The sequence below is a fragment of the Trifolium pratense genome, linkage group LG4, assembly GCF_020283565.1.
Source record: "Trifolium pratense cultivar HEN17-A07 linkage group LG4, ARS_RC_1.1, whole genome shotgun sequence".
NCBI classification, from domain to species: Eukaryota; Viridiplantae; Streptophyta; class Magnoliopsida; order Fabales; family Fabaceae; genus Trifolium; species Trifolium pratense.
The window spans coordinates 24921168-24947724 of NC_060062.1; the positions used below are offsets into that span (position 1 = coordinate 24921168).

The window sequence follows — 26557 nt, forward strand, 5'->3', positions numbered from 1 at the left end:
GGACAATTTGTAGAGAACAATATTATCACTACTCTGAAAACTTAATGTATCGAACTCTCTTGTGAAATATCATTTTAATAAAAAAAGACAACAATATTACCATAATTAATGCAAATACTTCGAGTTATTCAAGTACAATGTATTCTATAATTGTTGTATAAGCTAAGATATATAAAAATTGGTAAAAGATATCCTTTTTTTAACCACAAACTTATGCTATATAAAAATTAGTAAAAGAGTCGCAGTGGCATATATTAATGTTTGATATATCAAACGATTATAAAATATCCCAGCTTGAGTATTTAGGGTTGTTGAACATGGTATTTTTTGATTTTGGATGATCTTTTATTCTCTTCAAATTAGAGCTTATGCTATTATGAACATGGTATTTTTTATTGGTTTGCACTAACTAATTTTTTCTTATATAAGAAAAGTTAGCGTGGCTTATCTTTTTCTTTTTTGTTTTGAAGACGCGGTAATTAATTAGTGATGGAGAATTAGTTTGAAGAATTGAATTAAGAAATATGGTCTCACTTGATTCCTTGAACAATTTAAGCACTCAATAGCTTGGAGTTCCATAAACTTTGTAATTGATTCTCACAAAGTTTATGGAACTCCAAGCTATTGAGTTCTTAAATTGTTCAAGGAATCAAGCGGAACCATATTTCGTAATTAAATTCTTCAAACTAATTCTCCTTCATTAATTACTGCGTCTGCAATTTCATGGAAATCTTTTGTTGATGGTAAATCAGTTTTGAGAATATAGGTAAAGAGATTCTCTCTGTGTTATATATTCATAGATGACTATAAATGAGATGAATCTTGCTTCTATAAGTCTTCGTATGTTTCTCACATGGTGCATCACCAATATATGGTTATTCTCTCTTTGCTTTCTTTCTTTGTTCTCTCCTTTCCCATAAATCATATATGATTAATTGCTTTGTTATTTTTTGGTTAGATCGTAGTTCCTCTGACATTTCAATTATCAATTTAAAGGTTTTAAAATAAAATATATAAAATTTATTTTAAAACAATTTGAATAGAGGTGTATTAATGTTTAAACTAATATCAAACATAATATTTTTTTTAACTTATTTTTATTTTCATTTTAATACCTTTTAAATCATATATAAAATTAGAATGTTAGTCTATCTACTACGTTAAAAAGCAAACGAAGAAGCCCCCAAAAAACTTTCAAAAAATATCTTATCAACTATGTTTTTATTTGGACCGTGTGGTTTCTCTATAACTTTGAAATTGTTAATTTAAAATGTATTATAAAATATAATTAAAAAAGAAAGAGTTCAAAAAATATTCGAGCATAGGTATATTAATATTTGAAATAATATCAATCATTAATATATACCTCTGCTCGAATATTGTTTAACTCATTTTTTATTTTATTTTAATATTCTATATAATTGTCGTACAATAACATATCTCTAATCGAGCATTTTTTTTAACTCATTTTGTTATCTTATTTTAATACCTTTTAAATTGAAAATTGGAAAGTCACAGAAAAACCGCAATCTAACAGAAATATAGATGCTTTATCAACTCTATTTTTGTTGGATCGCGGTTTCTCTCTGACTTTTCAATTCTCATTTAAAAAGTATTAATATAAAATATATAAAATTAATTTTAAAAAATTGAACAGAGATCTATTAATATTTAAACTAATATCAAACTTGATATATTTTTTAACTTATTTTTACTTTATTTTAAGAATTTAATTTATATATATTGTTGGTATAAAATTATTTTAAACATGTATCCAATAATGTATTGACATATCATGTGATATTAATAAAACACATGACGTGTCACATTCATTAAATAATGTGGCAACACATTATTGGATGCATCTGTAAAATAATTTTACATTAACGATGTACAAATAAACTCTTATTTTATTACCTTTATTTTGTGGTAAATTTAAGATGTATTAAAATAAAATAATTAAAAAAAGAGTTTAAAAAAATATTCGAGCATAAGTATATTAATATTTGAAAGGTATTAAAATAAAATATAAAAAAATAAATTAAAAAAATATTTGAGCATAGGTAAATATCAAACATTAATATATCTCTGCTCAAATATTTCCTTTAACTAATTTTTTAATACATTTTAAATCATAATATGAATTTCTACCTATCTTAGAAAATATTATCCAATAAGTGTCTATAAAATATTTGGTTGTCGCATTACCTACTCATTCACACTAGTAGTACAACTTGCCTCCATCATCCTCTTTGACATCCATTGCCTTTATTATACACCAAAAGTAATTGTTAGTGACAAAAAAAGTTTTGATTAGCAAATTCTAGAAGGAGTTACTCAAATAATAGGATACTACCTTGGCTTTGAGCATATCATATCACCCACAAACTATTGGCCAGATTGATGTTCTCAATCGCTACCTCTCCACGGTCGTGCTCCACCTTCTCTTACCAATTATGTTGTTACCGGATTGTCCAATATTGCTACACTTCATGCAACGCTTACGAAACATAGCCAAAATTGAAGTTACTCATAAAAACCTAACAAGAGCACGACACTGCATGGTTCAGCAAGTAATTTCAAAGAGAAGAAGCAAATAGTTTTCCGAAGGGGATTTGGTATACTTGAAACTAGGGTACGTTGGGCATTGGATCGGGTGAACCCTTCATAATCGGCAAAATCGACGGGTGAAAAAACTAGGTCCAATTCAAACCGATCGTCTTTTCGAATTTTCATTTTTGGGTTGGCTGATCGGAAGAAACGGGTTACAAGAAAGAAAATTCAGCAAAGGATCAACAACAAAATCCACCTGAAAATAAAAATAAAAATAAAAAACCACAAACGAACAAAGAAAGAAAAAAAAAATCTAGAACAAAGTTGGAGGTGAGAGAAGGAAAAAAATGATGTAAATAAGAGTAGATCTATAATGAAGGTGGTGTTTGAGAGAACACAAAAAGAGGGTGCACTATAACAACGACTGGAAGTGGCGTGGAAAGAGTGAAAGTGTTCGAGTTAGATTGTCTATTTTAATGATGATGATGATGATGATGATGCGATATTGTTTTGAGGATGGTGATACTCGATTGCATGTTGGAATGGTGGAGTGAAAGTGGTGAAGTGAAGGTGATAGAAGGTTGAGTGTGGAGCTGCGCTGATACTGATAGCAACCATTTATAGGGGGCGTGAGAAATTATTAGGGTTTCAACTGGTGGGTGAGGTTATTGTATTCGGCTATTGGCCATTGGGTTGGGCTTTGTTAAATTTGGGCCGGTTTCAAACGATTAATAATAATAATAAAAATAATATATAATAGGATCTGTTTCGAACAACGATGGGTTCAAATAAACCAACTGAACCGAAAATAACCATGTAATCCGAAAAAACAAGATTTGGTACTCTTCCTTTTTTTCAATCGGGTTCAGGAGGGTTTAGGGTAGATGCCCACCTCTGCCTAAAAATTCAACCATATCGACAAGTATTCGATCACCACCGCGTTTCGTGGAAACTAATTCAAGCGGGATTGAAACTCTGAAAATAACATAACCACTAACTTACTCTCATTTGCCTGTATAAAATAATGAATTTTTAATTGAAAATCAAACGAAATAGAAAACTTCTAAGCTAATATATCATCTTCAAATCTCAAAATAAGTCAAGATTAAATATATAAATTAAATGACCAAAAAAAATGACTCACTATACAAAGTTGACGAAAAAAGTGTCTAGATTCGCTAAGTATTGATAATGATTCATTAGAATGAATCGAATTGCATCAAAGTAAATTAGGTACATCACAATGAACCAGGACTCGGAATGAGATTCATAAGTAACGTAGATACACACTAATTAATATTCATATCAATTGAGTGATTAGTTTTGTATTAAATCAATTGATATGAATAGTATATTGATTTAATAAACATATCTTGATTTAATACAAAACTAAATACGCAATTGATATGAATACTAATTAGTGTGTATCTACATTAAATATGAATCTCATCCTGAATCCTGGTTCATTATGATGTACCCGATTTACTTTGATGCAATCTGATTCATTATAATGAATCACTATCAATACTTAGCGAATGTAAACACTTTTTTCGTCAACTTTGAATAGTGAGTCATTATTTGGTCATTTAATTTATATCTTTAATCTTGACTTATTTTGAGATTTGAAGATGATATATTAGCTTAAACATTTTCTATTTCGTTTGACTTTCAATTAAAAAGGTCATTATATTATACAGGCAAATGTTAGTAAGTTAGTGGTTATGTTAGTTTTCAGAGTTTGAATCATGGTCGTAGAAAATAACTAAAGTTGCTCATAAAAACCTAACAAGAGCACGACACTGCATGGTTCAATAAGTAATTTCAAAGAGAATAGGCAAACAATTTTTCGAAGGGGATTGGGTATACCTGAAACTAGGGCTGGTCATTGGTTCAGGTTTGGGTGAATACTGCAGAATCTAAGAAACTGGCGGGTGAAAAAGTAGGTCCAATTCAACCGTTTGTCATTTTGGGTTTTCATTTTTGGGTTGGCCGATACGAAAAAAACGGGTTAAAATTCAACAAAAGATCAACAACAAAATTCATCTGAAAATTAAAAAAAAAAATGCACAAATGAACGTACAAAGAAAGAAAAAGAAAAAAAAAAATAAAACAGAACTAGAACAAAGTTGGAGGTGAGAGAAAAAAAATTGATGTAAATAAGAGTAGATCTATAATAAAGGTGGTGTTGACAGAACACAAAAAGAGGGTGGCACTGCAACAACGAGAAAGGGTGGCACTGTAACAACGACTGAAAGTGGCGTGGAAAGAGTGAAAGTGTTCGAATTAAATTGTCTATTTTAATGATGATGATGATGATGTGATATTGTTTTGAGGATGGTGATACTCGATTGCATGTTGGAATGGTGGAGTGAAAGTGGTTAAGTGAAGGTGATTGAAGGTTGAGTGTGGAGCTGCACTGATACTGATAGCAACCATTTATAGAGGGAGAGTGAGAAATTATTAGGGTTTCAATTGGTGGGTGAGGTTATTGTATTCGGCTATTGGCCATCGTGTTGGGCTTGGTTAAATTTGGGCCGGTTTCAAACGATTAATAATAATAATAATAATAATAATAATAATAATAATAATAATAATAATAATAATAATAATAATAATAATAATAATAATAATAGTTAATATATATAATAGGATCTGTTCAATCAACGATAGGTTCAAATAAACCAACTGAACCGAAAATAACCACGTCATCCGAAAAAAAAAAAACAAAGGTTTGGTACTCTCTTTTTTTTTCAAACGGGTGAGTTGGGTTCGGGAGGGTTTTAGGTAGATGCCCACCCCTAGATAAAAATTCAACCATATCGACAAGTATTCGATCACCACCGTGTGTCGTAGAAATTAGGTACTACGACCCCTTTCGCACCATCAAGCACAAAGGATTCGTCTCCTATGAGCATCTTCCAACTACATCTTGAATCCACCCTGTATTCGACGTTTCACTTTTTAAACCGTGTGTCGGTCACCCAAATTCGCAAATTTGTCCACTATCAGCTGTCAAATTGGCGTATACAAAAAGCCAATAGCAATTATTGGCCGCCATAGGAACGTTGATGTGGAGGAAATTCTTGGTAGTCAAAGATGTTGAAGACAATGGATTTGAGACACTATTTTCGGTGACTACACACCAACAAAGAGGTCAAGTTGATTCTTTTTCTCCTTCTCATGTACAATTTGTTAACTAAATGGAAAATAAGTATATCATCTTTGTTGTAATTTTTGAAATTAAAAGGTCTAAAAATCTTCTTTTTTTGTCCTCGTATAGTTAGTGTTTTAGTGGATTTCAAATTTAATTTACTCATCTCTTGATGATTTATATTATTTTGATTTTGATTATTTGGGTTTGTTGAAGACAAATGTTTATGTACTTAAATCCATCTCATCTTTGATTTGCATGATCTTTTTTTTCTCTTCAAATTAAGGCTTGTGCTATTATGAACATGGTACTTTTTTTTTTTTGGTTTTCACTAACTTTTTTTTTATAAGAAAAGTCATAGTGTGGCTTATTTTTTTATTTTTTATTGGTTTGAAGACGTAGTAATTATCGAAGGAAAATTAGTTTGAAGAATTGAATTACGAAATATGGCTCAACTTGATTCGTTGAACATTTAAGCATCCAATAGCTTGGAGTTCCATAAACTTTGTGAGAATCAAATACAATTGCATTTGGATTCCACCTAGTTAATTACTATTGAAAAATCATGGTATTTATTTGATTTTTCAATGGTAATTAAATAGGTGGAATCCATATGCAATATTAATTGTATTTAATTCTCACAAAATTTATCGAACTCCAAATTATTTAGTGCTTAAATTATTCAACGAATCAAGTGGAGCCATATTTCTTAATTCGATTCTTCAAACTAATTCGCCTCACTAATTACTACATCTGCAATTTCATGGAAATCTTTTGTTGATGGTAAATCAGTTTTGAGAATAAAGATAAAGGGACTCTCTAGGTCTTTTGTTATATATTCATAGATGAAATAAATTAGATGAATCATGCTTCTATAAGGCTCTGTTTGGTAAAATTAAGCTATAAACTAGCTGATAGCTGAAAAACTAGCTTATAGCTGATAGCTGAAAAGCTAGCTGATTGAAATTAAAGTGTTTGGTAAAATTAGCTTTTTAAATGATTGATAAATATAAAAAGACATAAAAGGACATTTATATGTAGTGGGTAGTTTTTTTTTAGTGGTAGGTTTTTTATTTTATAAAAAATAATAAAATTAAATTAAAGGTTAAAAATGGAAAAAACCGTAAAAAGCTATAAGCTATAAGCTCAAACGCTACTTGAAATAGCATCTCAAAAAAAACTATAAGCTCGTGAGAAAAGCTTTTTACCAAACACTTTTATTTTTTTCAAACAAGCTTATAAGTTAGTCCAATAAACTATAAGCTAGCTTATTGAACTTACCAAACACACCCTAAATCTTCGTATGTTTCTCACATGGTGCATCACCAATAAATCATATGGTTAATCTCTCTTTGCTTTCTCTTTCTTTGTTCTCTCCTTTCCCATAAATCATATGATTGCTTTGTTATAGTTTTTGGTTATGCAATAATGTCCCTATGTTTTATTAAGTTTATGTTATTTGTGATGTTTAATTTATAGAGCAAAATATGAGATGATAGATATTCTTTTAATTTGTAAATGATACATTAGGTTCAAATATTTACCAATTGATACTACTCATACACAAAATCAAGTTCTTCATCCATTCTTCCTCTTTCTTCCTTCACTATCCTCTTTCATCAAAGGTAACCTCTTTATCACAAGTCACTTTCTATTTTCACATCTCTTTTTACTTAACACTACATTTGCGTCATTTTTTGTAAATAGATTTCGTTTTTGCTTTTTCGCCATCAGTATCATTTCCAGAGTTCAGAAATTATGAACAAATCATGTCTTTAAGTTGCTAATGTTCTATTTTTTTACTTGATTCTACTATTTTGATCCTGATAAGCGACCGCTTAGGATCGTCTTGAAAACAGGTAAAAGAGGAACTTGACCCTAATCGCGACCTGCCGGTAGAACCAAAGTTATCAAGGAAAAGAGGAACTTGACCTTAACCGCGACCTGCCGGTAGAACCAAAGTTATCAAATAAAGTGCGACCCTAACCGCGACCTGCCGGTAGAACCAACACTATAAAGTTCTTATCTCAAGAACAATGTTCTTATCACAAGAACAAAGAAAAAGCTCTCACAAGAGAAACTCTCAAATTAGATTATATTTCAAGTTGTTTGAAAAGTACATGATAGTCCTATTTATAGCATATCCTTACATAGTAGGATTTATTGTCCACTACCATTCACTCACCATAGGACTTAGAAAATTCCCACTAACATGCTTATAAATTCCCACTAGCCTCTATAATGACTTAGTGCACCACTAGGAAGCATCTAGAGAGCCTAGGGAGCAACTAAAGGTCATCTAAAAACCCTCCTAATACCAAAAACGAAAATTACAATAAAAATAAAGAAAATTGGACTTAATTGTTTTCTATTTAGTCCAATATTATTAGACCATAAATCAGCCCAAAAATGCTTCTTATCATGTGAAATGGGCTTCAAGTTGGGCTCAAGTATCTCCATCCAAATATTTTTTTGTGCATTTTTTTATAAGTTTCATTCCACATGTTTGGGGAACTCATGATCGTATCATTTTTTTCTTCCTCCATATTTTTTTTTCAACTCTTTTTTTTTAACAAGATAAAAAAAATGATAGATCAAACCTGATTTCAAGATCCGAAGCTCTGATACCAACTGATAAGCGACCGCTTAGGATCGTCTTGAAAACAGGTAAAAGAGGAACTTGACCCTAACCGCGACCTGCCGGTAGAACCAAAGTTATCAAGGAAAAGAGGAACTTGACCCTAACCGCGACCTGCCGGTAGAACCAAAGTTATCAAATAAAGTGCGACCCTAACCGCGACCTGCCGGTAGAACCAACACTATAAAGTTCTTATCTCAAGAACAATGTTCTTATCACAAGAACAAAGAAAAAGTTCTCACAAGAGAAACTCTCAAATTAGATTATATTCCAAGTTGTTTGAAAAGTACATGATAGTCCTATTTATAGCATATCCTTACATAGTAGGATTTATTGTCCACTACCATTCACTCACCATAGGACTTAGAAAATTCCCACTAACATGCTTATAAATTCCCACTAGCCTCTATAATGACTTAGTGCACCACTAGGAAGCATCTAGAGAGCCTAGGGAGCAACTAAAGGTCATCTAAAAACCCTCCTAATATCAAAAACAAAAATTACAATAAAAATAAAGAAAATTGGACTTAATTGTTTTCTATTTAGTCCAATATTATTAGACCATAAATCAGCTCAAAAATGCTTCTTATCATGTGAAATGGGCTTCAAGTTGGGCTCAAATATCTCCATCCAAATATTTTTTGTGCATTTTTTATAAGTTTCCTTCCACATGTTTAGGGAACTCATGATCATATCAGATCCGCTATTTCTTTCTACTCAACAAAAGTTTTTATCTTTTTTATTTCAAGGGTTGTTTAACCTCTGTCACAAAATATAAATAAGGATCGGTCAACAAAAATGAATGATTTTGAAGTGAAAGATTATTCATTAAAAAAAAAATTTACGATATTGATCAAAAAACTTGATATCCATTATAACGACTACTAAGTGTGATTAATCATGTTTTAGACTATGTTAACCATATAATAGGATAAACAGAGATGAGGGTTAGTGTGCTCGTTCATCTTTAATTCTATTTTTTAATAATTAAAATTGCAAGTGGTATATAAAAAATAAAAAGTGGAGATTTCGCTAGAATAAAATGTAATATAAAATGTAATGGGAGAGAATCTCTTTTCGGATAAACAGTAAATACGATATTTATGTCTAACATTTTTTATCAAAATAACATTTTTCTTGTGACATATATGATGTCTAAAATTAAATGACCATACCACACAACTCATTTTTTTTTAATTTGAGATCATATAAAAATACTCCTTGTCTTCACCCTTATCTTGATAAGCATGATCCTAGTCGATAATTTAACATCTTTTGTCTTCATATTTATGTTTTGTCTACCTAAAGCTACCTTATCATATTAAAGTACAAACTATACTAACTTGTAGACAAGTTCCAAATAATAAAGTAAATCTTGTGCTCATCCATATTAAGTATTACTCCGTCCCAAAATATAAGTAAAAAGTGGTCAATCAAAGTGGATATATTTTGTTAAAAATTTAGTCCAAATACATTCATTTTGGTTGACCACTTTTTGCTTATATTTTGGGACGGATGAGTATCCTACTATGGGAAAATAAATTATGAGAACAGTGACAAAAAATAATTGCTTCGGGTGTGTCCAATGGATAACTTTATTCCCAAGAATTGCCTTTTGGGTTGATACTAGTGACTTATGGAACTTTTTCTATTAGTTCAGCTTTTAAGTTAGATTTAGGATCAACTGGCTATGGCCACAACCGATCCAACCCATTTTTAATTGACCGGCCCAAACCGAAAAGACATATTTGGATCGGTTTTTACGGACTCGTGGGTTGAACATTTATAAACCGTGAATATTGAGGATTCAAACGGACGGATTGCGGTTGTAAGGTTTGGACCCAAATGAAACCGAACTCGAACCGAAATTATTATTATATTTAAAATATTATATTATTGTTCTTACACTTGGCCAAAATATGAGTTATCATCAGCACAAATTCTATTTATCTGGTAATCTTCACCAAGAACTTGTATAATTTTCATCTATGTTTATCATTTTGTGGTGATTTTATCATAATTTTTTCTGATTTGTAAAATAAGTAATGTATAACTTTAAAATAAGAAATACGAATATCAATTTTTATTATGATATTCACTGTAACCATAATATATAATTTTGTTATGAATTTGTCATAATATTTTTATTCAGGAACTAAAAAAATAACATTTTTTTTGTGCAATTATAGTCCAAAACAAAGTTAGACACCTAAAAAAATAAATTTGGATCAAATCGTTCTAATTAAAAATTTGAGAAAAAATAAATTTAAAAATGGTCAAAACCGTTGAACCGAAACAAAACCGAGTCAACCCGAAAACCGAAAACCGACCAAATCGAGTAAGTAATTGGTTCGATATTGGGTTTATATATGTCACCCGTGGGTCCAACCGGTTCTAGGGTTTGAGCCCAAAACCGAACCGAACCGATGCCCACCCCTAGGATCAACAGCATCATAGATCAAGAAAATGAATTTTTCTTGTAGCTATGTCTTGCGATTATAACTCTCAGCCTAAATTAAAAAATGAAATTGTTTTACCGGGTGAGATTGTTTATGTGAATAACGGTTTGATCAATTTAAGAAGTGGACGTTATGAAACATATTTTCTAATGAGAAGTGTTAACACTTTCTTTTAAATAAACATTTTCGCTAAAATTCACTCTCTAATTGAGTAAAATTCATGTGAGTTTCACCACTTTATATGAGTCATATTTTTAAAGTGAGGGATTCCCATTAATTTCAACCAATTATAAAATGAGTGTTTGAGAAGATGTTGAAAAGAGGGTATCTCTAATGCTCCATTTTTTTATACAGGATATTAGCAATGGACAAAAACTAAGAGTGGCAAAGCGGCTGGTCAACCCCGCTTAGACCCACCATATTTAAGCCTATCCAAAAATAGGACAGAGCGGGGAGGGTCGACTTAGAAGTTTGGTCTTAAAAATCAAGTTTGTCCCGTTTGCTAGCAAGTTGGCAAGCTGGCGGGCCGGCCCGCAATACAATTTTAAAAAAAAAATATGTTGATAAATTTTCTACATAATTAACAATTATAAAGAATATTTTTCAACGACGCATAATAGAAAATAACTCAAAATAATCAACAACAAAAAAAAAAGAAAAGAACTCAAAACATTAACAAATTCAAATCATATAGGAAATAGTAATAATGGTTAAAAATATTTTGTCCCTATAAATATAAAGAATTTTGATTTTAGTCTTTAAAAAGAAAAATGAGATGTTTTCATCCTCCCAGAATTTCTTGTTTTGTTTTTATTCCCTAATGAATTTTTTTGACATATTTTTTAACATAATATGGACTTACATAAGTTTAACATAATAGATAGGCATAACAGACAACTTTAAAAAAATATATACATGAAGTTTGACATTTTTTCTCATTTTTTATCCAAAGTCCACAAAAAGGAACAAAAAAATAGTTTTTACAAATATTTGCAGATCAGCACGCCTTGTTTTTTACAAATATTTGCAGATCGAGCTAATGATCTCAACTCATGAGTTCATAAAAAAATGACAGATTAAACAGATCAATCTCATTTTTTTCTTCTTCCAATTATCCCTAAAAGAAAAGTGACAACAATGTCCTACTTTATGAAAGAACCCTGATGTGCTAGGGATGTTGCATGTGGCGACATTGCCACTTCCACCATTCATGTGGAGATGGCGCCACCGGCAATGTGGCCATTGGTCCTACCTATTTTTATTTTATTTTTTTCGTTTTCTACTTAAGGGTTTGGGGTTTGGGGAATTTTTTTAAAATGTTAATAAATATCATTAATTAATTTCACTCAACTTCCATTTCATTCTATAAATACCACGCCCCTCAAATTCATTTTTCACTCACTTCATCTTTTTCATTTTATTTTATTTTTCCTCTTTCACTTTCTTCACTCTCTTTATTATAAGAAATAACATCTTCTTCCAATGTAGTTGATAACTATTTAACATCAACCCTTATTTTTCTATGAAATTTCAGGGTCACGAAAAACATTTTAAATTAGTGATAGGCAAATTGAGTTCTCTTTATAGAATAAAACTCAAGAAATGTTCTTCTTCAAAAATGGTGAACACATACAAATCGAGCATATGGCCTATTTAGATTCATGCACGGACATCACGGATGACACCCCCGAATGCTACCTACACAAAATATTAGATCAAATTGGAGGATAATATGGATGTTCAATCCATGTTTAGAGTGTCGAAAATGAAAAAGAATCACATAGTTTGTACCTGAATTTTAACTAATGTTGTTAAGTTGTATGTGTTACTCCCTTCGGTCTTATATATAAGAAAAACTTTATTTTTTAAATTCATAGAATAATTGATGTATTTGGTCTAAAAAATGAACCAGATACATCAATCATTCCGTAAATCTTAAAAGTAAAAATTTTCTTATATCAGAGACTAGAGAAAGTATAATATTTATAATATGTAATTTAGTTTATGTTTTATTATTTATTTTCTCGGTATAGTGTTAGAATGTGGGCAATTATATGTTTTGAAGTTAAATTTAAGATTTAATATTAATATATATATATATATATATAATATAATAGAAAAAATTAGGGGAAAATTTATATATAAAATAAATTAGAGTTACTTAGCGGGCTCCGCAATATTAGGCCAAACATTGATTTACCGTTATACGCATAGTATATAGTGACAGTTTTGTATACGTAGGTTTGACGAGCATGAGAACATGCAACAATAACATGCGAATAAGATAAATATAAAGATTGAAATTGTCCAAAATACTATAGTTTTTCGTTGGTCGGCATTCATGGAGATCTACAGTTTCTCGGATTAAGAAAATATAATTTTCCAAAATATAATTTTTCTTTCGGCAAAAGTAGGACATAATTATCAACAAAGAAAAGAGAAAAACAATATGCACTAACAATGTAAAATAATTTTACACTGTCAACTAGTCACAACCATGTTTTCCGCCATGTCACTCCATTTAACCTCACTTTCTTTATATGATATGTAACATTGAACCTTTTTATTGGTTGTCGGTGTAAAATAAAGTTAGGGTCTTGCTAACCGATGCCCCCGGGGCATTAGTTAAGGAACCAAAAGAAGAAATAAAATAAAAGTTGTGCATGAAAAACATCAAAATATAAACTTTTGTTGTATTGACTACACTATTTCCAAGTAAAACTTTCTAAATTTGAATTCTTAACAAGTGCCCCTGAAACACTATTTAGCATTTGCCATAAAATTATACTAACGGTACATGTCCTTTAAACTTACAAAAAATAGGGATAATTGAAAAAGAAAATCACACTCACATATCTTGTCACTCCCTAACAAAAAATTGACCACACACCCTAAATTAAATAACACATGAGTATCAATATTTTATACTTTCCATTTTGGTCTCATTATTATTATTACACTAATAATAGAAAAAGGCATCAATAATAAACAACCACATAAAACAGTTTCATTGGACCAAAAAAAGAATCTAGATATTTCATATATCAAATGACAATGATACCCACTAAACCACGAGCACGCCACGCGCCCACCTATCTAAACCCTCCACGTTTCACCAAATCCAACGGTCACCACACTCTCAACCACCCAATAAAATCTCCACACTTATCTCCATCATTCTCACACACTCATCACTAATTCATTTCCGTTCCATTTCCCTCTGAATTTTTCTTTCTCCAATTTTCTTTCCATTTCCGAAGGAAAATTCTAAAACCCTAATCATCATCATCATCATGAGTCTTCTCAAAGCTGCTATAACCGCTTCTTCTTCACAATCACTTTCTCTATTCAACTCTGAAAACGCGCGTTTGGTTCCTTTTCTTAATAGAGGAAGTAAATTGGATCGAATTGCGGTTTCTGCTACGAAAGGTTCGAGCAATAACCGTGTTTTAACCGGTGTTTTGTTTGAACCTTTTGAAGAAGTGAAAAAGGAACTTGATCTTGTTCCTATTGTTCCTCAAGATTCTCTTGCTCGTCATAAATTTAATGTTGAATCTGAATCCGCCATTAACGAACAAATCAAGTTCGTTTTCGTTACTCTTTGATTTGTAATGATTTTATTTAATTTTTTTGTTTTATTAATTGGATTTAATTAATTGATTTTTTTATTGTGCAGTGTGGAGTATAATGTTTCGTATGTTTACCATGCAATGTATGCGTATTTTGATAGAGACAATGTTGCTTTGAGAGGTCTTGCTAAGTAAGTGATTATGTTTATTTTGTTTTGGCTTAATTTGATTTTTGGTAGTTATTTTTTTTGTATTAACTCTCTGGTCCCGGGGTCGATAATGAATGTTGTTTTGTTAGGAATTTGTTAGTCATATGTTAATTAATGGTGTTTTGTTTATAGGTTTTTTAAGGAATCGAGTGAAGAGGAAAGAGGGCATGCTGAGAAATTGATGGAATATCAGGTTTATTGCTTTTACTTATTAGAAATGATGTTTTTTTAATGGTTAACGCAGTTCACACACGCGGTTAATTAATGAATTGTTAGATTTGGTTAATAGATAATATAAGGCGTTGGGGTTAATCGCATGTGTGAATTGCGTAAACCAATTAAAAAGTTGTCAAGTGTTATGTTATCTGATGATGTTCAATTAAAAATGTTGTCTTGTTTATAGAACAAAAGAGGTGGGAAAGTCAAGTTGCAGTCTATAGTGATGCCACTTTCTGAGTTTGATCATGCTGATAAGGGTGATGCACTGCACGGTTAGTTTCTTTTATTTGGTTTAGATATTTTGTTTTGTAACTAGTAACATAATTTGTTTCTTTCTTTGCATATTCCTGCATTTAACATAGTGTGAAGTGTGATATGTGTAGTATTTTTGGATCAAATTATTTGTTTATGATGTTATGGCACTTTGTGATGTTGAGTTTTGAAGATAATGGATGAATTTTGGGTTTGGATTAGTGTTTCATAGACATGATTTTGAATAGAGTTGATTTTATGGAATTATTATGTGATTATAACCGAGTTAAAAGTGATTTATGTTTGAATGATTTTACTCACAAAGCATGATCTTAAAATACAGACAGTTTTCAGTACAATATAAAATCATCTTTTCATCAAATTGAGCTTGTGAGTGAAATCAATTATGAGACGAAAGAAACCAAATACTGGATTTTCACTGATATATTTATTATAGGCAAAATTATGATGTAGTTTATCATGAAATTTAACATACTAGAATCCTTAGTTATATAGTTTCAGTAAATATTTTCATGATTTCACTGATGGCAATTATGAATACCAAAAGGAAGGGGATTTACTGCACCTCCTTGTAAATTATGACCATGTTTCACATCTGAATTATTCTGTAAAGTAAATTGAATCCTAAAGATTTCAGATTACATTTATGTTTTTTTATTCCCCCTCTAATTACTAGTTTGGTAGAACAACATTTGCTTCCAAAATGAGTAACAAAGATGTGAAACTCGCTTTGTCTAATTGAACCTGCATGGATGGATTCTCTACATATCATAATTAAACATTTTTTTCCTTTATTGCAGCAATGGAACTAGCTTTGTCATTGGAAAAGCTAACGAATGAAAAACTCCTTAACCTGCACAATGTAAGACATGTTTATCGAGTTTTGGTTTCTTGTTTAATGGTTATGCCTTGTATCATCTTATCGATCATTTCGACAATGAAATTGAGAAAATTAAATTTCCATTATTTTAACTTGATGTATGTTTGTTCAACAGGTTGCCTCAAAGACTGGAGATGTTCAGTTGGCAGACTTTGTGGAAAGTGAGTTTTTGGGTGAACAGGTATGCATGAAATCAATGTTGCAACTTACCATATTTATATTTTTAGTATAAGGAAATTATACACAGTTGTGTAACACATGAAGTCCAAATTTTTCCTTTTAATTATTATTTCTCCTTTTCATAGGTGGAAGCCATCAAAAAAATCTCTGAGTATGTTGCTCAGCTAAGAAGAGTTGGCAAAGGACATGGTGAGAATTTCTATTTCTGTTTCATGCATCTTAACTTTCTTAATATGATCTAGTTTTATTTTCCTGTGATTTTTCTAAATGTTAACTTTTGTTGCTTCCTCGTTATATTTTCAGGTGTCTGGCATTTTGATCAGACTTTGCTCGAAGAGGAAGCAGCTGCAGCTTAATGATTATATTTTCCTCCCTTTAGTCATTTGTATCTGTTAATATAGATGACTTAAAGTCTATTTGCTAGAGCTAGAAGTTTGAACTGAACCATGCTGAATAAAATTAATGTGGATTGTTTTTGGTCATTGTTACTTTTCAGTTTATTTAGTAGTTGATCCATGGTGGTTCATTTTTCCATTTAATTAAAGCTTTCTTTATGTCTGCAACTAGATTAAGTTACCAAACACTAGTGAATTGATGAAAATGACTGATGAACTTGTTTTCACATAATATTATTACTAACACTGAACAACCTTTTGCATATCATATCAGTAAGTATTTGAATGTGCTGATTCATGCTAGATTTTTTCTAGTCACTCCCCAAAAATATTTGGTTACACCCAAATTTTTTTTCTTCGACAAAAAGAAACTCAATGCTTTTCATTGATATATCATAAATACAAGTAGTTATCGATTCAAAGATACAACGACTAGTCCTAGAATAGGCCGCCTTGGCTAACTTGTGAACAACACTTTTTGCTTGTTGTTTGAAAACTTCACCTCGAAGTTAGGATATAGTAATAACAAAGATTTGATATCAAAAATTATATTGCTAAACTCGGAAACACAAACATTCCTAGATAGAATTGCGTCAACAACTACCTTAGAATCACTCACACTCTCAAAAGTGACTTGGGAGAAGCCTCTTTGGATTATTTCACACATTACTTCCTTGATAGCCAATGCCTCTCCTTCAATGATGTTGAGCTTTTCATATATTACATTTGATACTGCCAATATATATTGTCCGTTGTTTCCTCGAATACACCATCCCCATCCACATGCACCTTAGTTGTTGTCGAAGCTAAGCATCAACATTACATTTGAGTCGCCCTTGAGACGGTGGCTGCCACTCCGTGCGAGTAGTAATCTGATCTTCTTGTTCTGTATGATCCGGTGCATGTAAAGCTTGACATTCATCCCACATAAGCATAGCTTGTAGTCATGTTTCTACCTTCTTTCCACACCAAATTGTTTCTATTTTTCCATAAGGTCCACATTAAGATTGCCATTCTTCCAGCCACTATTTTACTCTCTTTAGTACAAACATCAAAAATCAATTCTTTCATGTTGTTAAATACTTGCAGCCTTGGGAATATAACATGTTCAAGACCTATTACACACCATGCTTCTTTGCTACCTTCACATTCAAAAAGTACATGCCAATCCTCCTCTTCTACTTGTGAGCACACTGCACATTCTAAAGGACAAGGTACACAGCGATTATGTAGCCTCGGACAAGTCAGTAAACAATCTCTACAAATACGCCTTCACAAGTGTTTTGCTTTTTGAGGAGCTTTAATTTTCCATAGCAGTTTTCACTTCTCATGACTCCATGAACCTTTTTCCTTCATCATCTTTCTATAACCGGACCATACCGAATAAATGCCATCATTTTCTTCCTTCCAAATGACCTTGTCATTATTAAAAATTAATTATAATACCAAAATTATGCTTATTCATATAAAATTTTCAAAAATCATCTTTTCATCTCTCATTTTAAATCTTTATTACATCCTCTTCCTCCTCTCTCTCATTCTCTCTCACTCGTAAACACTCATAAATATGCGATCATGATCAATCACAATGAAATATTAAAAATTTAATCACAAGAATCTTCATTGCTACTCTTATTTCATAGGTGTGAATTTTTGGATTTTTGCTTGTTCTTTATCCCTGCTTTCCTTGCATACGCTAATGTATATTTAAAATTCTAATTTTACACTATACGTGAACTTAAATCACGTAAGAATAAGTAAATTAAGTTTTACATATGTTAAGAAAATAATGCTACAATCCGACCCAATGTAAAGTAAATTTACGTATTCCTTATTTTATCACAGTCATAAACCATGTAGCCTTATGTGAAAGAAGCAACACACGATTAAATTATGTTAAAGATTGGCATCTCTGCACACTTAAAAAATGACAAAAAATATATGTTTAATTAATATATTTTTTTAAGTAAGGTGATAGGGATAAAATTGGAAGAAAAAATGATAATTTATAAGCTATAAGCTGCTTGAAATAGCGTTTGAAAAATAAGATATAAGCTAATAAAATAAGTTATAAACTCTTTTTGAAAAATTGTTACCAAACAAAGTCATGGTTTTGGCTTACAAGTAGTTGATTAATGGCTTTGATAAGCCAATTAGTATGTAAAATTGATTTTCAAGGGGTGTTACTTGAAAAAAGCTTCATGCTATTTGTGCTACTTTAAGTAAGAGCGGTGCTAGGTAGGCACAACCGCTCTAACACACGCCTTTTGCCACTCACTCCACTATTAGATACATATGTAATGAGGTGGGGTTTAGAGATTTTGATCCGTTTATAATTGTTTTGTAACTCAATGAAGAGGTTTCCATTCCTTTGTAGAAATGTTTAGTAGTTCTTTTTGTCAAATATATGAGATATTTTACTCACTCAAAAGTTAATCAGTCAAATAATACATTATGGCCCCATTTGGATTAGCTTATTTTTGTGCTTATGCAAACAGTTTATGCAATATAAATTAGATTTTATGTTATTTTATAAATTCACAGTGAAAATTATATTTTTATAAGCTATTTTATCATAAACTATTTTGACAAACTTATAATAATACAAAATAATTACATAAACTGTTTGCATAAGCTCAAAAATAAGCTAATTCAAACAGGGCCTATGTGTAGGTCACAACTCGCTATCATAGTAACACACAACTAATGCAGAATCTACACGATTATGGCTAACTTGACAAACTAACTAAACAACAAACATGGGCAACACAAACACACAACAAAAAGCAAAGAAAAGATTAAAACTAGGGAAAACTAATTGACATCTAAAACTAAAGAAATAGTCTATCAAATCAACTAAACCAAAGCTATAAATCAAAAACACAAGGCACTAGATGAAGCCAAAAGACCCACCACCGGCCACCAGCAAGATTAAGCAATAACTCCTAGCAACCACACAGGCAACAACGAACAAATCAAAAACAAAAATAATCTTCAAAAAACCCCAAATAAAGTTAGGATTTATGCAAGTATGGACTAGATCAGAGAGTTTGAGGACAAGCTTAGTTGTGAAGGGGTTTAGGTGGAGGGTGTCTGAAACTTGGTAGAGTAGTGGCTCACAGATCACAGCAACCACTGTAGAAGAGGCAAGCAACAGAGAATTACACAACCACGGAGGAGATAGAAACAGAAAATAAAACACTTTATCTCATGACTCAGAACGGTAAAAGGAGGTAAGAAAGTGGCACTCTATTTATCGGGTGTCTCTATTCTTATCTTCCTCACTTTCCATTCTATATCTATGATGGTTTCTTAAAAATGATTCAGTGCTAGTAAATTTGCTTTAGCTACTCAGTACTAGCAAAATGACTCAACACTAGGGAATGAAAAGATTCCTTCAGGAATAAGTATAGTAGGAACAATAAAAGTTGTATAGTGCAAATTGCAAAAGTCAAAATTCAGCTGATAAAAAACATAAGAAACCAAAATCGTCAATAAACTACAAAGCACTCGAGTCTGATAAATTATTCGAAATAGATTTAAGCAGCAATTGCTTGTTGGGCTGCAGCAGCCCTCTTTCTAGCTTCCTCGATGACGGTTAGCTTAATACCCTTACCCTTAGGGAGAGATACCCATGGCTTTGTTCCCTTACCAATAGTGAACACATTGGCCAAACGAGTTGCAAATTCATGACCAGTAGAATCCTGAACGTGGATTGTCTCGAAGGTTCCCTTATGTTTTTCCCTGTTCTTGATCACTCCGACACGCCCTCTGTTCCTTCCACCAGTAACCATCACAACATTACCAACATCAAATTTGATGAAATCAACAATCTTGTTTTCCTCAAGATCCAGCTTGATGGTGTCATTGGCCCTGATGACAGGGTCTGGGTAGCGGATAGTGCGACCATCATAGGTGTTCAGGTATGGGATACCTTTCTGCCCAAATTGAACTGATCGAACCTTGCAGAGCTTGAACTGTCATGAAAACAACATACAACAAAAACATGTAAAACTAGTGGGGAAAAATACAAAAGTTATTAGGTTGTAACTCTAAATTCATATATAATAATATTAGAGACTAGAGATTGATGTGATTAAGGCGCACTATCATTACTTTACGAGAAGCAAAAAAACAACAATGAAACCTAACACAGTATATGCTATTAAATAAAACATCATATCACTGCAACAGAGGACATGGCGGTTTTTTTCACCACCCACATGGGGACGCAGTGGTGTTTTATGGAAGATATGGCGGAACTTTGCATTCGGCAACCACCATCGATAACACTGTACAATAAAGGGAATAGATGAATAATTGAATACAAGATCTCAGGAAGCAAGTAACCATACCTTTGCCTCATCATCCCTAAGTGAGTGGAGACGGAAACGGCCTTTAGTGTCATAAAGCAGGCGAAAGCTCTCATTAGTTTTAGGAATTGACACAACATCTGTAGAGAGCCATAAAATTTATTAAAAACTATAGCATGCCTCTAACAAATCAAAAGAATTACAATACTTCTGTTCCAGGATATAGAAGAATTACATAAACTTCAGCTCAATTTTTTCCCAAATACTAGTTAAACTGTGAAAGAAACTATATCCAGTATTCATCAAAGATATGAATACAGTTAACATTCAACTTCTTCTTTAAATACTCCAGATTCAAATACCGAACTACAATATATCAGAAATCATATAGCTCAGCACAATAATGATGACAATTTTTATATTATAAAGCACTCAAAATAATTTACAAAGGCAACATTAACAGCACAACATGAATTGAGTTAGCCTATGCTTGGTATCACAGTGGATATGCTAGAATCATGGTGATCCACCGTGATTTTTCAAAATCTACAGAGTGTAGCTTCTGTGAAATCACTTTAGACCACCGTGATTATGGCGTATCCAACATTATACATGGTATTATTCTGGAAATTGTCATGCAACGTACCCATGAATCCAGCTGGATAAGTCTTGTCAGTCCTGACTTTCCCATCAACAAGGACATGACGCTGCATAAGAATAGCAATAACCTCACGGTATGTCAAAGCATACTTCAACCTGTTTCGCAAAATGAGAATGAGTGGAAGACATTCCCTTGACTTGTGTGGTCCAGATGAGGGTTTAGGAGCCTATACAATTCACACATACAAAAAAACCACATCAGCCTTTAATAAAACACACATAAAAAACCAATTGAAAGCTCCTTAACACCGACACTTCTGATGGAATACATGTCTGGTGTCCAACATGTGCCAATGTCCGACACCAATATATGTGATTACATTCTCACTTAATTCATTTTAAAAACGTTTATCGGTGTCGAGTTTGAGCGTTGTGTCCGTACTTCATAGATTGAAAGATAATAAAAATTTCACTTACAAAAGCACCACCCAATTTGTCAAGCATCCAATGCTTGGGGGCATTGAGCCTCTTCAAATGCTTCTTCAATCCTCTTGCCTGTCACAGTCGTAAAAATCATCAAAATTCATACTTAGAAAACCCTAATGAAACTAATTTAAACATTAAATTCAACTATGAGTCGATAAATCGCATAGTTTCCTAAACTCCCAATTTTTTTGTTTAACATAAAATAAACATCATGTGCTAGATCCGTGCTTGTTCTAGTTAAATCCATAATAATAATAATAATATAAAATATCCAAAACATGATTAAAATGAAAATACAGAAACAGAAGAGAAAGAAGAAAAATCGGATACGAACCATGTTGTGGGATTTGGGAACTGAGCAGCAAATGCTCCAAAGCTACTTGCGCAACAACAAGAAGAAGTGGAAACAAAACAGAAGAGTGAAGGCGTAAGTAAGTAATGTAACCCTAATCCACGAATGGAGAGATATGGGCTGCGTGACCCGTATATCCTTTAATTTGCAGCCCAACTGAGTCTAATAATTTTTTTTCTTTTATAATGTCTTGTTATTTTTTATTGTATAGTACTAGTATAGTAATTTTTTTTTATTTAGGGTATAATAATATTTTTTAGGTCCCGTGCATCGCACTATATGTGCAGGAATCTGAGTTCGAACTCGGAACACTCCACTTATTTACTTTTACGGTGGATTTTCTAGTCACTAGGTTACTTAACCAATATATATATATATATATATATATATATATATATAAGTTTCTGGAAAAAAAATAAAATTATTATAAGATTTTGGTTTAAATGCGGTTTTGGTGTTCCTATATTGGCAAAGTTGTAATTTTATTTTTTCTATTTTTAATTGCACAATTTTGATCCCCGTTTCATAATTTTTTTATCAACCTGAAATTTTGGCCATCCAATTCTAAATATTTCAAATTATTCTATTTGAATTACCATCATTTTCAAATGTATGTTTGGATTAAGTAATAGAAAATTTAATTGTAAACCTTTTTGGACCACTTTTGCAAATTTGAAAAGTTTTGGGTCAAACTTAAAATTTTAAATATATGGACCAATTTGCCATTTGTGAAAAAAATTCGGGGTTAATTTGCAAGTTATAAATGATTATAGGGGTCAACTTGAAAATTTTGAAATATATGAGAGGAAAAAATTTCAAATTCCTAAATTTTAGGTGTCATCTGAAATTGCTTAAATTTAACTTGAACGAAATACTTCACAAATTTTCATCATTTTGAAAACTCTTCAAATTAATCATCCAAAAAAGCGATTTTAGATGGAAGAAATTGAATTCCCTAAATAATTACTTTACCTCAAAAATATTCTTCATCCAAACACACTCATACACATTCAAAAAGATAACCAAATTTCTAGAGTTTTCTTATTTCATTTTTTTTTTTGGCATGTTGAGACATATTTTTCTATGAATGTGTTCTTGAGAGAAAAATGACAATCTTTTCTACTCTAAATTGAGGGATCTTTAAGGTGTTTTATGGGGTTTTTGTTTGAAGAGAGTTTTTTTCAAACTTATTTGGGTTTTCATTTGAAAATGTTGTTCTTCACATATGCAATTGGAGTTTCTTGAAGAAGTTGGTTCTTCATTTGTAATTTGACCTTCAATGATATTATGTCGTACAAGAGTTGCAATAAAAAGGCACTTACATCCTCAATTTTTAATACGTGCTATTGCATATCATTAATACTAAGTGTATGTTTGGTTTGGCGTTTTTTCACCTCTAACTCACGTTTGGACCTTGTAACGTGATTTCCGTCGGTTGCAACTATGTTTGGTTTCCTATTTCACAATTGATTCTGACTTCTAAAAGCGATTCTACCCAAAGCCAGAAATCCTAGCTTTCACGTTGAATGCAAAATCATTTCTTCATTTATTGGTAGGTTGCACTTTCATGATTTATTTTATTCCTTCCTTACCCTTGACTACCATCACTTTTACCAAATATGTACTCCCCATATACTGCATGTTACCTTTCTCCGGTGAAATCGATAATCACACATATCTCTCCCACTTAGAAATGTTGGTGCCGATTCATGAGAAAGAATAAAGGATGATGCCATGAAATCCATGGATTTTGGTGTGCTTAGTGGTGGTACAACCAGTAAACATTATAGAGAAATTAAGAAATTGAGAATGAAGGAGATGAAATTTTGCAATAGAATTTTCGAGACTGAGAACAATTTTCTTCATCTTTGCATCGGATTAATTAATTTAGAGACACAATAGTCTTCTTCATCTTTACACTGGGATCTAGAGAATTCTTTTTATATTTTTGATTAATGGTTCTAGAGAATTCCTGTTTCTTTTTTATTTTTATTTTTAAATTCCTTATCTTTTTTAAATTAATTTTAATTAATTGGATAAACTCAAAGCGGTTGTCATATTTTATCAAATTAAATAGGTATATAATTTCACTTGGTCTTCATATTTATCTTGATATTGTATATTATACCCTTTTGGTAATTTTCACATTTAAAAGCAATTTTAATTTCAAACTACCAAACAACATTAAAGGTTGAGAATCACTTTTGAATAATGTATCCAAACATAAATCAATTCTGACCAACTCACTTTTAACTAAAATCAATTCTGTCAAACTCAATTCTACCAAATTCAATTATAGCCACCGCTAAACCAAACACAAACTAAGAGTGGAGTCTACATATTCAATGTTATAAAATTGAACTAGCTTTTTAGGGGATTTGGATCATCTCCAATTTTTTCTTTCATGTTATCTCTCATTTTCTTCATCCAATGGTTGGTAAATCATAAAAAATAGAAAATGATTTAAGAAGAAGAAGAAAAGTGAACTTTTAAAGTGAACTTATAATTAATAGTGAAAATCTTAATGTAAAAATTTTAATGAACTTTTTTTAAAAGCCAAATGATATATAATTAATAAACAAGCTAAGCACAAGATGTGCCTAACAAAAAAAGCTTATAAGATTAAACAAAACAAAAAAAGTGACTTAACACATGATGTCTTATCAGTCTAAATCTTTGACAAGTCAAATGATTAGATCATCACATATTCATCTCAAAATAGAAACATTTCTTATGCATCTTCAACCATCACCAAGATAAAATTTTCACTTTATCGAATAACATCTCGTCAATTGTACTTATTTGTACAAAATTTCTCTATTTTCAAAGAGTGTATTTTCACAATTTTCCACCTTACGAATAATTTTATTCTCGAACCACCGACACTCAAACTCACTCCATCACTCAAATCCTTCTTCCCCTCACTTAATTCTATCATCCCTTAATTCTATTTAGTTGTTGAACCAACCTAAGAGCTTTATTTAACAACTTTAACTTTAGGTTTCATCTTTTTACTTTAATTAACACCTTTTATACTCTAAGACCTTGTTGAAGAGATGGTTGTATAGTTGTATATACGTGGAAACAAAATGCATGACTGAAATATTTAACTAAAAACCTCCTCTTAGACGTGTTATAATACACAAGTGTGTATATAGTGTATGATGAATGAAAGTAGACGTTTATTATTAGCAAATTACTAGCATTAAATACAATAGAGTAGTCATTGTAATCAATAAGCCCGTCTAGCTCAGTTGGTAGAGCGCAAGGCTCTTAACCTTGTGGTCGTGGGTTCGAGCCCCACGGTGGGCGTTAATTTTTTTTGTTCGATTTTTTTGAACATTCATGAAACGACGTCGTTCAGGTTTCTAAAAAATGAGCGTGTCAAAAAAAAAAGGTTTCTAAAAAATGCATACTCGCTCATAATCTTTGGTACAATATTTCATATGGGTATAACGGTTTATCAGGCTGAATATCGCTTTTTATTTTTGTTTTTGACATTTTTGTTTAAAAGTTGAAAAAGAAGAAATTTCCTTTTTTAGTTCGTATTTTTTTATTTTCCTTTTCAAACTGGAGAAAATAAATATAAATTACACATATGAACTTTGTTCAAATTAACATTATGCACATAAATTCATATTTATAGTATTTTAACTCACCTTAATAAAAAATAAGGTAAATATGATTTTACTCCCTATAAATATTTTTTTTTTAGTCTCTATAAGTTTTTATGTTGGTTTTGGTCCTTTGAATTTAAAAATTGATGATTTTAATCGGTGATGACATATGTGACCAGTATAATCATAATGCGACGCAGTATAATCATAACATGCAACACAATAAGGTGATTTTATGGAGTAGAAAAGATAATAATAGTTTTTAAGGACCAAATTAAAAAAAATAAAAAATTACAAGGACTAAAATTAAAAAAACACTATAATTATAGGGACGAGAGGGACTACTAATACTATATTTAAATCTAACTTTAAAGTAAAAGTACTTTGTCTCGTGAGTTTAGCTCGGTTGGTAGAGACATTGTATTATACATGCAGAAGACCGAGGTTCGAACTCCGATCATCTCATTTAGTCATCTTAAAGATGAAATTTCTAGTTATGACAAAAAAAAGTACTATAATACATGAAACTCAGAGAGCTTGGTTTTGTTCATTTCTCAAACACATTTAAACTCTCTAAGAAACATCAAATAAAATAATCAGGTTGTGTTGAATGGATTAATTCTCTCCCGTACATAACTTGTCCAGTCCAATCATGGCCCTTGG

The 26557-nt window shown here is 31.3% G+C and overlaps 2 protein-coding genes and 1 non-coding gene across 3 annotated transcripts; 2 read left to right on the top strand and 1 right to left on the bottom strand.

Moving 5' to 3' along the window:
- Window positions 1-13966: 13966 nt before the first annotated feature.
- Window positions 13967-16613, top strand: LOC123924106 (ferritin-4, chloroplastic-like). Its single transcript, XM_045976882.1, has 8 exons — window positions 13967-14384; window positions 14478-14561; window positions 14712-14772; window positions 14983-15070; window positions 15872-15933; window positions 16067-16132; window positions 16257-16320; window positions 16435-16613. Exons 1-8 carry the CDS (start codon window positions 14095-14097, stop codon window positions 16485-16487), a joined length of 768 nt encoding a protein of 255 aa, XP_045832838.1. The 5' UTR covers window positions 13967-14094; the 3' UTR covers window positions 16488-16613.
- A 3290-nt stretch (window positions 16614-19903) lies between these two features.
- LOC123924109 (40S ribosomal protein S4-1-like) lies at window positions 19904-22426 on the bottom strand. The gene is made up of 5 exons (XM_045976883.1): window positions 22260-22426; window positions 21917-21994; window positions 21486-21666; window positions 20882-20979; window positions 19904-20503 (listed from the first exon to the last, which is right to left on the bottom strand). Exons 1-5 carry the CDS (start codon window positions 22260-22262, stop codon window positions 20066-20068), a joined length of 798 nt encoding a protein of 265 aa, XP_045832839.1. The 5' UTR covers window positions 22263-22426; the 3' UTR covers window positions 19904-20065.
- Window positions 22427-25516: 3090 nt separating this feature from the next.
- Window positions 25517-25589, top strand: TRNAK-CUU. The gene has a single exon. It is a non-coding gene; the product is annotated as a tRNA-Lys (tRNA).
- The last annotated feature ends 968 nt before the right edge of the window (window positions 25590-26557 follow it).